This window comes from Telmatherina bonti (assembly GCF_933228915.1).
Source record: "Telmatherina bonti genome assembly, chromosome: 2".
In the NCBI taxonomy this organism is placed as follows: Eukaryota; Metazoa; Chordata; class Actinopteri; order Atheriniformes; family Telmatherinidae; genus Telmatherina; species Telmatherina bonti.
In genome coordinates, this window is record NC_136620.1 from 2945620 (window position 1) to 2958107 (window position 12488).

Consider the following 12488-nt stretch of genomic DNA (forward strand, 5'->3'; position numbering starts at 1 on the left):
GTGAAGTTTTGCTGACCTGGAATCTCCTAATCCTTGTCAATGTTTTCAAAGAACCACCTTAAAAGGCAAGGCAAGTTCATTTCTACAGCACAACATGCAGATTTGGACTTGAAGTGAATTATAAATGATTTTGAATAAAAGCTACAGAAATGCAGCAGAGAACAGGAGGGTCTTTCTCCTTGTTCTCCTATTGAAATAAACTGGATGTTCCAGCTGATCTGAGGCTTTCTGGAAGTTTCTTCAGCATAGAAGCTGAATGCTGCTTCTCCATGTGTGCTTCTGACTCTGGGGACTGGTAAAAGACCAGATCCACACGACCTTAGGGGTCTGGTAGGTTCATACTGGACCAAGAGGTCTCTCGCAAAGACCACTTTCTTGGTCTTAGTGAAGGCTGGAGCAGCAGAGTTCTGGATTAGCTGCAGGTGTCTCATAGAGTTTTTAAGACAACACATAAAAACACTCCTACAGTAACTAAGCCGACTAAAGATGTAAGTTTGGAACAGTTTTTCCAGGTCCTGCTGTGAGATCAGTTTTTTTTTTTTGTTTTTTTTTTTGTTTTTTTTATCTTTGATATATTTTTAAGGTGATAGTAATGAAATTAAATAAAAAATACTTTATTAATCTCCAAAGGGAATTCAATAGACCTGACCTATTGTAAGCTGTATAGTATAGTATAGTATATCACAGTATAGTACAGTATAGCATAGCATAGCATAGCATAGCATAGTATAGTATAGTATAGTATAGTACAGTATAGCATAGCATAGCATAGCATAGCATAGCATAACATAGTATAGTATAGTATAGTACAGTATAGCATAGCATAGCATAGTATAGTATAATACAGTACAGTATAGTATAGTATTGTATAGTATAGCATAGCTGTATGGTAAGGTGACTTTGTTGTTCCATTTTTTTTTATTTCAGTCTGAGTCCATTACTGTACCCAGATTTCTGGCCTGGTTTGTGGTTTTCAGGTGTTTTGATAGATGCTCTGGGGTGAACATTCTTAAATAGACATCTATGGACATCTGGGGACTTCATAGAAAAGATTTCTAGCTTTAGAAATGCATCTGTTACTCTGAGTAAATGTCATTGAAACAAGAGAAATGTGTTTTATTTCTCTAACTGAGGATAACATCATGCCAACACCATGTTAACATTGTACTAAGTCAGTGTTTCTCAAACATTTTCAGTCCAAGGACCCATACAACAAATATTCATGGACCACCTAAACATAAGTTCACAAGTTTACAGCATACAGTGCAGCTCTTATAATCTTTTTGTCTTTACTTACTCATTGTTGTCTTTTTCCATTTTAATGAGAAGAATGGTGCTGCATTTTCTGTGCCATAAGTGAAGCAATATCTGCTCCAAATCTGAGAGTTTCAGTCTCATATCATAGATAGATGATAGATAAATACTTTATTAATCCCCCGTAGGGGCAATTCAAGTGTCCAGCAGCTGTACATTCACACAAATTCACATTCAGTACAGGTTAAAAAGTTAAAAGTTACTATCAATAGTAATAAAAAGTGCACATGATCAGACTGAGCTGTTATACAGTCTTATAGCAGCAGGAAGGAACGACTTCCTGAACCGTTCCGTTCTACACCGTAGGGAGAGAAGCCTGTCACTGTGGTTGCTCTTCTGAGCAGACAGACATTGGTGTAGTGGGTACCTGGTGTTACTCAGGATGCCCTGCATGAGAGACCTCATCCTTCTCTCCAGGATCTCTCCCACAGTGTCCACCCTCCTCCCCATCACAGAAACAGTCCACACTAATCCTGTTGCGCTGCTTTGTTTTCAGACCAACAAGTGCTGAAAATCCAGCTTTACAGTTGTAGGTGGATGGAAACGGCATCAAGAGTTTCAGAGCAGTGTCAGTGAGCTCGGGATGCTCGGGTGGATGTGGAGCCAAAATTCTGTTAAACTTTTCTCTGTGAAAGTTTTCTTCAATGCCCCATCTGATGCAGTATCCACAAGGCTGTCTGCCTTTCAGTGGGAGCTTGGAAGGGATTTCCTGGATGCGTGTTTTGTCCCCAAATGGATATCTGATCCACTCAAAGCTTGCTTCCAACTCTGGGAAATATAATTCCAGCTGAGAGTTGGAGGCCTTGCAGATGTTGTTTGAAGGATGCAACAGTGCTGTCTTCCACATTCTCCCCAGCAGTGAGGAGAAAATCTTCAAGTGTTGGAAAGTTGTCAAATTGCCCACGATCCAGACGGTCACACCACAATTCCATCTTCAGGCTTTTGACCTTTATTTTGTCCTAGACATCGAAGATGGTCACAGTTTTCCCTTGCAGTGCCACATTTAAACTACTGAGAATGCTGAAAATGTCAGTCAAGTATGCCAACTTTGTGAGCCACTGGAAGTGCTGCATTCTATCATGGAGTTCATCACTGGGGTGCAAGAAGAACAATATCTCATCTCGTAGCTCAAACAGACGGGTGAGAACCTTTCCACGTGACAACCAGCAAACTTCGGTGAGAAAAAGGAGTTTTGTGTGTTCGCTTCCTATTTCTTCACACAGAGTTTTAAAAAGACGTGCGTTCAGGGGTTTACCTTTGATCTTGTTGACTATTTTCACAGACTCGACCAGAACTGATTTCAGGCTTAACAGCATTTTTTTCACGGCGAGTTGTTCTTGATGGATGCAACAGTGCATTTCCGCTGCAGCTGGTGCAACTGCCTGGACGCGCGCTACTGGTCCTTTATGTTTTCCCGTCATTGCAGCTGCACCATCGGTGCAAATGCCGACACATCTTGACCAGTCCAGGTTGTTTTTCACAATGAAATCATTGAGGGAGTAAAAAAATGGCTTCTCCCATGGTGTTGGTCGGCAGGGAACGACAAAATGGAAACTCATCATGTATTCCACCGGCATAGATGTATCTCACAAAACACAGCAGACTAGCTTCATTTCCCACGTCAGTGGACTCATCCAGTGGTAATGAAAAAAACTGGTTTTGGCCCAAACGTGTTACCAACTGGTCTTCCACATTTTCAACCATAGATTTTATGCTGAACGTTGTCATTGGAGAGAGGAATTTTGTTAATTTTGTCACGTTACAATGCCACAATGATACAATATGTTAGCCATCACCTTTGCAGCTGGTTTAACTAGATTCTCACCTATTGAATGAAGTTTTCCTGCTTTGGCAATCAAGAGGGACACCTTGGAAGAAGCTTCGGTGATTTTTGCATTTTCCTCGGGTGCAAGAAATTGTGAGGCTTCCTTCATCGTGTGCTTCTTCAGTTCGTCACATTTTCTTTCAAAAAAATCCAACAGGTTTTCCCAAATATTCATTGTGTTTAGTTTCCAAATGTCTCTTCAACGTTACAGGTTTCATAGCCTCATTAGCCAAAGTTTTGTAGCACAAAACACAGTGCGGCTTGGGATTATTTTCATCACCTGTCCAATAAAAACCGAACTGCACATAATCGCGATGGTATTTTTGTTTCACTTTGTTGTCAGATTTTACGTGTTCATGGCGAGGTTCAGAGCTTGGCGCCGAGGTAGCAAACAGCAATTTCCCCTCGGCAATGTTAGCTGAGCTACATGGATTTGTATCAAGCTGTTGCTCCTTTCCTGTTGTATCAGAGGTTTCATGTGGTTTTCTTTTAAGTGATCCTGTCTTCAGCCACTGCTCCATAGTTATTTAGATATAAGACAGTTTTGGTGTCGCAAAGGTTGCAAAACTGAGTCTGACAACGCTTTCAAGCAGGTAATTCAAATAAATACGTTGTTCAACTCGCGGACCACCAGGGGGCGCTCACGGACCACTAGTGGTCCGGGTACCACACTTTCAGGAGTGCTGTACTAAGTCCATGCTTACATTACACCACCATCATGGTACAATTCTTCCAATACTACACTAACTATGACATTTTTACAGCACGCTAATATCATATAAACAATAGGGCTGTGTATGCCTTTGTCCCAATTTCATTCAATTCCGAGTTTTTGGGTGCTGATGCAATTTAAATCGTGACTCTCACAATTCTTTGATACTTTTGTAGACTATAAACAAAACAAAAAATTGGAAAACTTGTTTTGCTTGTCATTTTACTTAATTTCAGTTAGGAAAAACAACACACCATCATTCTGCTGGTATAATGCCCAAGAAGACGAGTAAAAAGATCAATAAAAAGTAAAAATGACAAAACATTTATAATGGATTATTTTTATTTGAAAAAAAAACCTTTTTCACAGAAAATTGATTTAAAAATTGTGAAGCAAAACATCCTGATAGTCGATTTTTCAATTTGATTTTCCACCCCTAATAAACACCATGCTAAGATCATTTGAGCATCATGCTAACATCATAATGCTAACACCATACTGACAATATAATAGAAACTTGCTAAAATTATGCTAAGAACATATTAACACCATGTCAACATCATGCTTACAGTACCATTTTAACATGCAATATGCTAAATCCATACTGAAAAAAATGCTAACATCATACTAACACCATGCTAACACCATGCTAATGCCATGCATCATGCTAACAGTGATTCACTAACATAGATGCCACTCTCAGCTACCAACTCATTTATTGCACTACTTTGGTCCAAATACCCTCAGAATCATTAATGAGTTTAACAAATATTTCTAACAAGCAAATTTTCTGATCAGTTTTCTCAGTGAAGATGCAAAAATTATGTGTGGGATGAAGTTTGGTTTTAAGTCTTGCTTTTAGAAAATGTATAACTTTTCCAGAAACTGAGGTAGTATGTTGGTAGATGTGTGAATGTGAGACCTGTAGTTCAGTTTGACAGTTCTTCATGTTTTACACACTGGTCCTTTAAAGTTGTTTTTGTTTTCTGCCATAGGGTCCGAACTGAGACATGTTTGAGAGTTCTAACAAGTCTAACTGAAGCAGTAAATCTGCTGTTTCAGACTTTGACAAGCAGCTTAGAGGAAAACCAGCTGGCAAACATCCATTATAGCGGCTGTGTCTGAGAGTTAAACAGGAAAAGAGTTTTCACCAGAATCAATGAAATTTAATTCATCTGAAGAGATTAAAACTGGTTCCATAAAATGGAAGCTAGTCTTCGGTCTTAAGTTTGTTCAGAAAATGTTCTGTAGCAAAGGATGGAGTTGTCTTCATGAAAAATATTATTTTCTTTTTGTGTTTGCAGGCAAAATGAGGTATTGTGGAGAGAGGTGGTCTCACTGAGACAGAACCACACACAGCAGCAGAAAGTCATGAATAAGGTGTGGATGTATGGATAGACAGATGATGGACAGATGGATGGATGATGGATGGATGGTGCTGCTATGCTACATGTTAACATTGCTGCTATGCTACATGTTGACGTTGCTGCTATGCTACATGTTGACGTTGCTGCTATGCTACATGGTAACATTGCTGCTATGCTACATTTTAACGTTGCTGCTATGCTACATGTTAACGTTGCTGCTATGCTACATGGTAACGTTGCTGCTATGCTACATGTTAACGTTGCTGCTATGCTACATGTTAAAGTTGCTGCTATGCTACATGTTGACGTTGCTGCTATGCTACATGGTAACGTTGCTGCTATGCTACATTTTAACGTTGCTGCTATGCTACATGTTAAAGTTGCTGCTATGCTACATGTTGACGTTGCTGCTATGCTACATGTTGACGTTGCTGCTATGCTACATGGTAACATTGCTGCTATGCTACATGTTAATGTTGCTGCTATGCTACATGCTTAGAGAGTTTAAATATTTTCTAGCTCTGTGTTTCTATGAAAGATTTTTCATCCTAAAATAGATTGAAGTACTTTTTCTGATATGAAATGAGGGGAGGATGCTGACTCATGCTGTGTTCTCTCTCTCTTTTTCTCTCTGCCAGCTGATCCAGTTTCTGTTCAGCCAGATGCAGTCCAACACACCCAGCACTGTTGGCCTCAAGAGAAAGCTGTGAGTGTGCACACACACATGCACACACACATTAGCAGATCAGTCAACAACAACTAGCTCAGCTGACATGCCGAACAGGCTGTGAATGGAAACGAGTGCTGAATCAGTCATCCACACACACACATGCAGCAGAGTTCACAACCCTGCAGTGAAACGCTGCCTCAGCTTGCTGTCTCAACCTGAATGAGGCCGCGTGAAAGAGGTGGCACAAAGAAACTCCCATGTATGCCACACAACCTTTCACACCTGTTTGACCATTTTCTTCTTAAAGCTTGTAACCAATGTGCCGTTACACCAAAGAACATCTTTGTTAATCAATGTGATGAAATTCTGTTCAGGAATCCCAGAAAAATGAATTAAATGCTTAATGTAAATGATTACAATAATGTGGGAGCTTTTAAGCACTTTTATTTAAGTCCCTCTGGCTGTCTGATCGTCAGCTGCAGAAACTGGCTCTAGGGATATGGAATGTCATTAGTTTGAGCAATTCCAGCCAGACACAAGCTGCATTTCCATTATATGTGTAAGTTTAAAAAAAAAAAAATGTATATTTTGTGTAAGATATGTGTAAGTTTTAAAAAAAATTGCCCATGGGGGCATTCACATTATTGTGTTCCTGTTCTTTCTATCGTATTATTAATGTGAATGCCCATGAGACAGTAGGCCACTTTGAACAAGATGGTGTATAAGTTCAGTTTTGAACAATGGTAGAGGGTCAATGTTTCATAGCTCAGATGGGAGAAAGTTCCAGAGCGACTGAAGGTTCTGCTCCCCATGGTGATGAGGTGGGCAGAGGGAACCGTAAGATGAATGGAGAATGAGAACCTCAGGGTATGGGAGGGAGTAGCAATGTGGCTAACAGGTAAGGAGGGGCCAGATTATGGATGCTTTTGAAAGTGAGGAGCAGGATCTTGAAGTTGATTCCGTGTTTTATTGAAAGCCAGTGGAGCTGTTGAAGGACTGGGGTAATATGTTCAGAAGAAGAGGTGCAGGTGGAGGAGTTGTCAATGTTGATGGGGAAACTGTCAGATTTGTCAGAGTACAGGGAGAGCAGACAAGCAAAACTTCTGCTTTACTGCTGTTGAGTTTGAGAAAATTGGAAGAGAACCGCGCTTTGATTTTCTGAAGACAGTCAGAGAGGCAGGTGGGTGGAAGAGAGGAGTTAGGTTTGGTGGAGATGTAGAGCTGGATGTCGTCTACATAGAAGTGGAGGTGGATGCTGTATTTAAGAATATGTGGCAGAGGCGGAGAACATTGGTGATGAACAGAAGGGGTGCCAGGACTGACCCCTGGGGAACACCTGCTGTGACGGGGAACGTTATCCTTCAGTTAAATAAACTGCGCGGTTGGAGAGATATGAAGAGAACCAAATGAGCGGTTGATAGGAGACCCCGAGGGATGCCAGTCTGTTTTGCAGGATGCTATGAGAAATGGTTTCAGTTGCTGTATTAACATCTAGGAGGTTGAGAATTTTTAAGAGACTGGAGTCAGCTGCCATGAGAAGGTCATTGGTGATTTTTAGAAGGGCTGATTCTGTGCTGTGAAGGGAACAGAAGCCAGACTAGAATTGTTCGAACAGGTTATTATTAGTGAAGTGTTTGTGGAGCTGAGAGGAAACAACCTTTTCAACAGTTTTAGAGATGAAAGGAAGGTTGGAAATTGTACAAAACCTATTGCGATCAGATGGTTCAGTACCAAGTTTTTAAGATCTGAGTGACATCAGCTGTCCTGAAGGCTGATGAAACATGACCGGTGTTGTGGGAGGAATGAACAATGGCCGTGATACGAGAAACCTGTGAAGGGATACAAGCCTTGACTAAGACTGTTGGGAGAGGCTCAAGCAGGCAGGTGGAAGGTTTGTATTTCTAAATCTGTTCAGATATATTGGATGCTGCCCCCCCCAAGGTTTATGGTTTAGAAGTAATATTATCTCAAAATTTGGTATAATTAGGGGCATGCCCTCTTGATTGACAGGTACCCAATATCCCGCTTCAAGAAGGAGGTATGTAGAACAACTGCAGTTTTAGCTGGGAAACAGTGTGACATAGCTTTAGCCCACTCCTGCTCTCAGCGAATGCGGACGCTTCTATCTGCGTTCCTGTTTCCTCCCTCTCCTCCCACTCTGGCCGGCGACTTGTCCTGTCTGACTCTGAGCCTCTTTTTACATCTCTTTACTGCCACTCAAACTACATTATGGATTTGATCGGCTGGTCTATCAACGCAATTCATCAAATTTTCTCAACTCAAAGATCGGGCAGAGGGGAGCCCGCATGTCCTGAGGGGACGCTTCCGGCTGGATACGTTTAGGACTCATGGGCCAGATGGAGACCGATGTGTCTGGCAGTTCTGTCCTCTGAGGACGTGGAGGATGTTTACATCTTTGGATTATTGGTGATCGGGATTCTGCTGATTGGCGCTGGTGGAGTCCTGATCTACCTCAAGACCCGTGAGATTCTGGCAACAACTGGCAGGCTGCCTGAATTCTGCAACGGTATGTGCCGGGCTAGCAGTGCACAGACTCTTGCGTTGACCGGACTCGACCGTAAGCAGGATACCAGTCTGGCCCACACTGGTCATCTGGCCGCAGTCCCGGAGCTGGTCTGCAATATCAATAACAACATGGAGAAAATGTCTGCTAGGATCGGTGGAAATTGACCCCCCCATTCGGCTGTCTGGAGCTGCCTGCCTGAGATCAGCTATGGACTGAAGGCCGAGGGCAAATTGTTTTCCTCGCCTGGAACCCAAACAACAATCATATCTGGATTCGGCTTCCCAGCGGCCTAGGGCTGGCGCAACCCCCCATGAGAACGGAAGAAGACATGTTCATAGATGCTCTGTCCCCCTCCTCATCTACCCCCAGCCCCCTCCCTCATGACTCACCACCTTCCTGGACTTTGTCTTGTTCAGTCTGTGCTTCAGTGTATGAGTTTTTTTTCTCTCTGTATTTTCGGACCGCGTCTTCCCAGAGTTACATGACCTTTTTTTGCCCTCGACCCCGTATGATCCTAATGTATCTCTGTTCTTATCTATTGTAAGGCAGCGCTGGTATAATAGCTGCATGGCCTGAGCTTAAGCTCGGATCTGTATTGCTCTTTTGTCATGAATGTTACATGTTTGTATGTCTAACCTTGGACAAGCTGGCTTGAACTCTGAATTCCCCCTCGGGGATGAATAAAGTATCTTTGATTTGATTTATTTGATTTGATTATCTCTGTTAGCTGGTTAGTTCTTGTTAGTTCTTACCAACAGGCAGATAGAAGATTGATAGATATCAATCATCCACAACCACACTCACAGTCTCCCTCTAAGTTCTACCTCTTTGACCATTTTTGGATTTTCTTGGAGAGATGACATGCATGACGCTGCCAAGATGGTGATGGGAGGAAACGCTCAATGAGCTTCTATTCAGCTGTTCAGAAACCTATGGGTGACGTTGTTATCGAGAGAAACTAGACTGTCAGGAGGGGAGAAACTGCATGTCGTGGGGAGGTAGTTTATGGAGAATGTATCAAGATTGAAAACCTTGATTTTCCTGAAAGATATAGCAGAGAAAGTGGATTTTGGTGAGAGAGACACTATGTTGAAATAGATCAGTTTATGATCGGAGAAGGAAATGTGATGAGCTTTACAATCAGCAGGAGTAACACCAGCGTAGCAAACCAAGTCCAGAGTATGATCTTTAGAGTGAGTGGAGAAGTTTGTATATTGTTATAGACCAAAGCTGCTTAATCTTCTTTCCAAAGTCTCTGGAAAGAGGATTATTGTTATTATCCATATGAATGTTTAAGTCACCGAACATTATCAGATTCAGAGAGTGAGGACAGAATCGTGAAGTCATTTAGAAAGTCCTTATTAGGTTTGGGTGGTCAGTACACAATACATAAAATAGTGGGAGTTATGAGGCCGCAAACTCAAAAGAGTTGAACACCAGAGCATCCAGGGGCTTTACTTTCCATTGCTGGTTGTAAATTACCCCCCCCCTTTCTGAGCCGTGAGGTGTGGACATGTAAACAAACTTGGGTGTGTTGAGATGAATGATGTCATTGAGCTGTTGCCATTTTTTAGTCAAACAAATAAAATCCGACTTAGGATCAGATATGAGATCCTGGTGATGGAGTTATTTAATCTAACCAGGTGGGCTAACACAGACTGTTCAATGGCATGGCAAATTCTGAGATTCCCGGGATTTACGCTGCTCTGACAGGCGAACAGGCGGGAACAGGTCCACGAAGCCAGTGACAGGAGCGAGGCAGACATCAGGTGGATTCAGCCAGGAAAGCATGTCAGGATGAATGGATCAAGATCCTGGTTGAGAAAACAATGAGAAGTGTGCCAAGGATCCCTTCAGCTTCACCAGATGGACACTGTGTTTACCTTGCTTGGGGTTGTATTTTTCACGAGGAAGGAGGGCCCTGAGCAAGTGAGCCAAAATACCAGACAACAGCGGGCAGACAGTTTTATGTTGATTAAAATAATATGTTGATAAAACTCTGACAATATACTGAAAACAATCAATAGAAACCTGACAATTATACATCAGCATGTAGGAGGCCAAGGAACAGGATCAGCAGGAGAACGAATCAGAGGGAGGGTAGGAGAGGAGCAGCCATATACACTGAATACCATCTTTGAACTCTCAGAAGCTTAGTGCAGAAACGTCAGTTCTCGTAAAATCTTGTTCGGTTGAAGATAGTTGCAGCTCACGCAGGTGGCCATGTAGCATTATTTTGGAGTTTTCCATTTGCTGCAGAGAATTTGCTATGGCTTTTTGAAGCCTTTTCCCCTCATTTCCTTTTCTGAAACTTTGAAAATGGCTGTTATTTGTTTCATTCTGTGCCATCTTTACCGGAAATGAACTGGTCACATGACCCCAGGGGGACGGGTCCTGACTCTTGTTTGTGCTTATGCACCAAACAGCAGTTCAGAGTACCCACCCTCTCTGGAGTTCTTGGAGGGAGTGTTGGAGTGTGCTCTCTCTGGGAACTCCCTTGTTTTGCTGGGGGGCTTCAATGCTCACGTGGGGGACCTGGAGGGGAGCGATTGGGAGGCATGACCACCCTAATGTGAACTAGTGTGGTGTTTTGTTGTTGGACTTCTGTGCTCGTCACAGATTGTACATAACGAACACCATTATTAAGAATAAGTGTCCATTTGCGCACTTGGTACCAGAACAATCTAGGCTACAGTTCGATGATCAACTTTGTAGTCATATTTTTGGACTTGCAGCCACATGCCTTGGACACTGGGGTGAAGAGGGGGGGCGCTGTTAACTGATCGCCACCTTTGTGGTGAGTTGGTTCAGATGGTGGGGGAAGCAGAATCACTGAGTTGTCCTGCATGTTTACTCAGTAATAGACATTATCTGATAATTCATTTTTGTGTGTTTCTGTTTATATTTATCTCTGCTGCTCCTTCCAGTTGCTGTCTTTGTCTTCCTGCAGCGGGACCATGAGATGCTCTTTATGTTTTCATACAGGTGTAGCAGATGGTGAATAATCTGTGATTAGATTGCAGTGTTCCGTACGTTGTGTATTTCATTCTCCTTTTTGTCTTCTGTTTATTTTCCTTTACCTTTTTGTTTACATTCTTTCCCTTTTTTGTCTTCTTTTCCAGTCAGGTCCAGCAGTACTATGTAAACTTAGTAAAACAAACATTTAAGTAAAATAGACAAAGGAATAAGGTGACAAAAAAACTCAAATTATCAAGGGGATGTTTATAAATCTCGTGTCAAAAAAGAAACATAACAATCAGACCATTATTCTGCTTGTTTTAATGCTGGATAGGCCAAGTTTAAATTAAAAAAAAGATGGTGGGGGAGATCTGGCAGGCCCAAATGTATTGTGAGGGTCTGCTGGGAACGTCTGGCAGAGTACCCTATCAGAGAGAGTTTCAACTGTTTCTGTTAACATTGTGTACAATGTTAACAGAGCCCCCTCGGGGCATTGTGGGATGGCGGAGGGAATACTTCGAAGACCTCTTCAATTCTACCAACACGTCTTTTGATGAGGAAGCAGAGCTGGAGGAATCAGGGGTGGGTTCTCCTATCCCCAGGGGCTTAGGTCACTGGAGTGGTTAAAAAACTCCTCATTGCAAGGCCCTGGGGGTGGATGAGATCCACTGGCAGTTTCTAAAGGCTCTGAACAGTGTGGGGCTGTTCTGGCTGATCTGCAGCATTGTGTGAACATTGGAGATAGGCAGGTCATCCTCTTAAGAAGGGAAAGTGGAGGGTGTGCTCCAAGTATATTCAGTGATCCTGAAGACTAAGGTCGTAGTTGAATTCTGGATTTAGGAGGAGCAGTGTGGTTTCCATCCCGTTCATGGATAAGTGGACCAGCTCTATACCCTCTTCAGGGTCCCAGAGGGGGCATGAGAGTGTGCCCAACGAGTCTACACGTTCTTTGTGGACCTGGAGAATGTGTTCAACTGTGTCTCCTGGAGACTCCTGACAGGGGTACTTTGGGAGCCAGGTGTACCAGATGGGCTGTCCAGTTGCTGTATGAATGGTGAAAAAGATCTTGCATGTGGTAGAAAGGATGTCACATCGTGAAAAATGTCTTTTGGCAG

The 12488-nt window shown here is 42.4% G+C and overlaps 1 protein-coding gene across 1 annotated transcript in view; it reads left to right on the forward strand.

The window, feature by feature from the left end:
* Positions 1–12488, forward strand: part of hsf4 (heat shock transcription factor 4) — a gene marked incomplete at both ends in the record, with an annotated part of 44828 nt that overhangs the window by 17442 nt on the left and 14898 nt on the right. Inside the window, 2 exons of the mRNA XM_079251719.1 lie at positions 5156–5231; positions 5857–5924. Of these exons, the coding sequence (XP_079107845.1) occupies positions 5156–5231; positions 5857–5924 (144 nt within the window). The remainder of the gene's footprint in view (positions 1–5155; positions 5232–5856; positions 5925–12488) is intronic.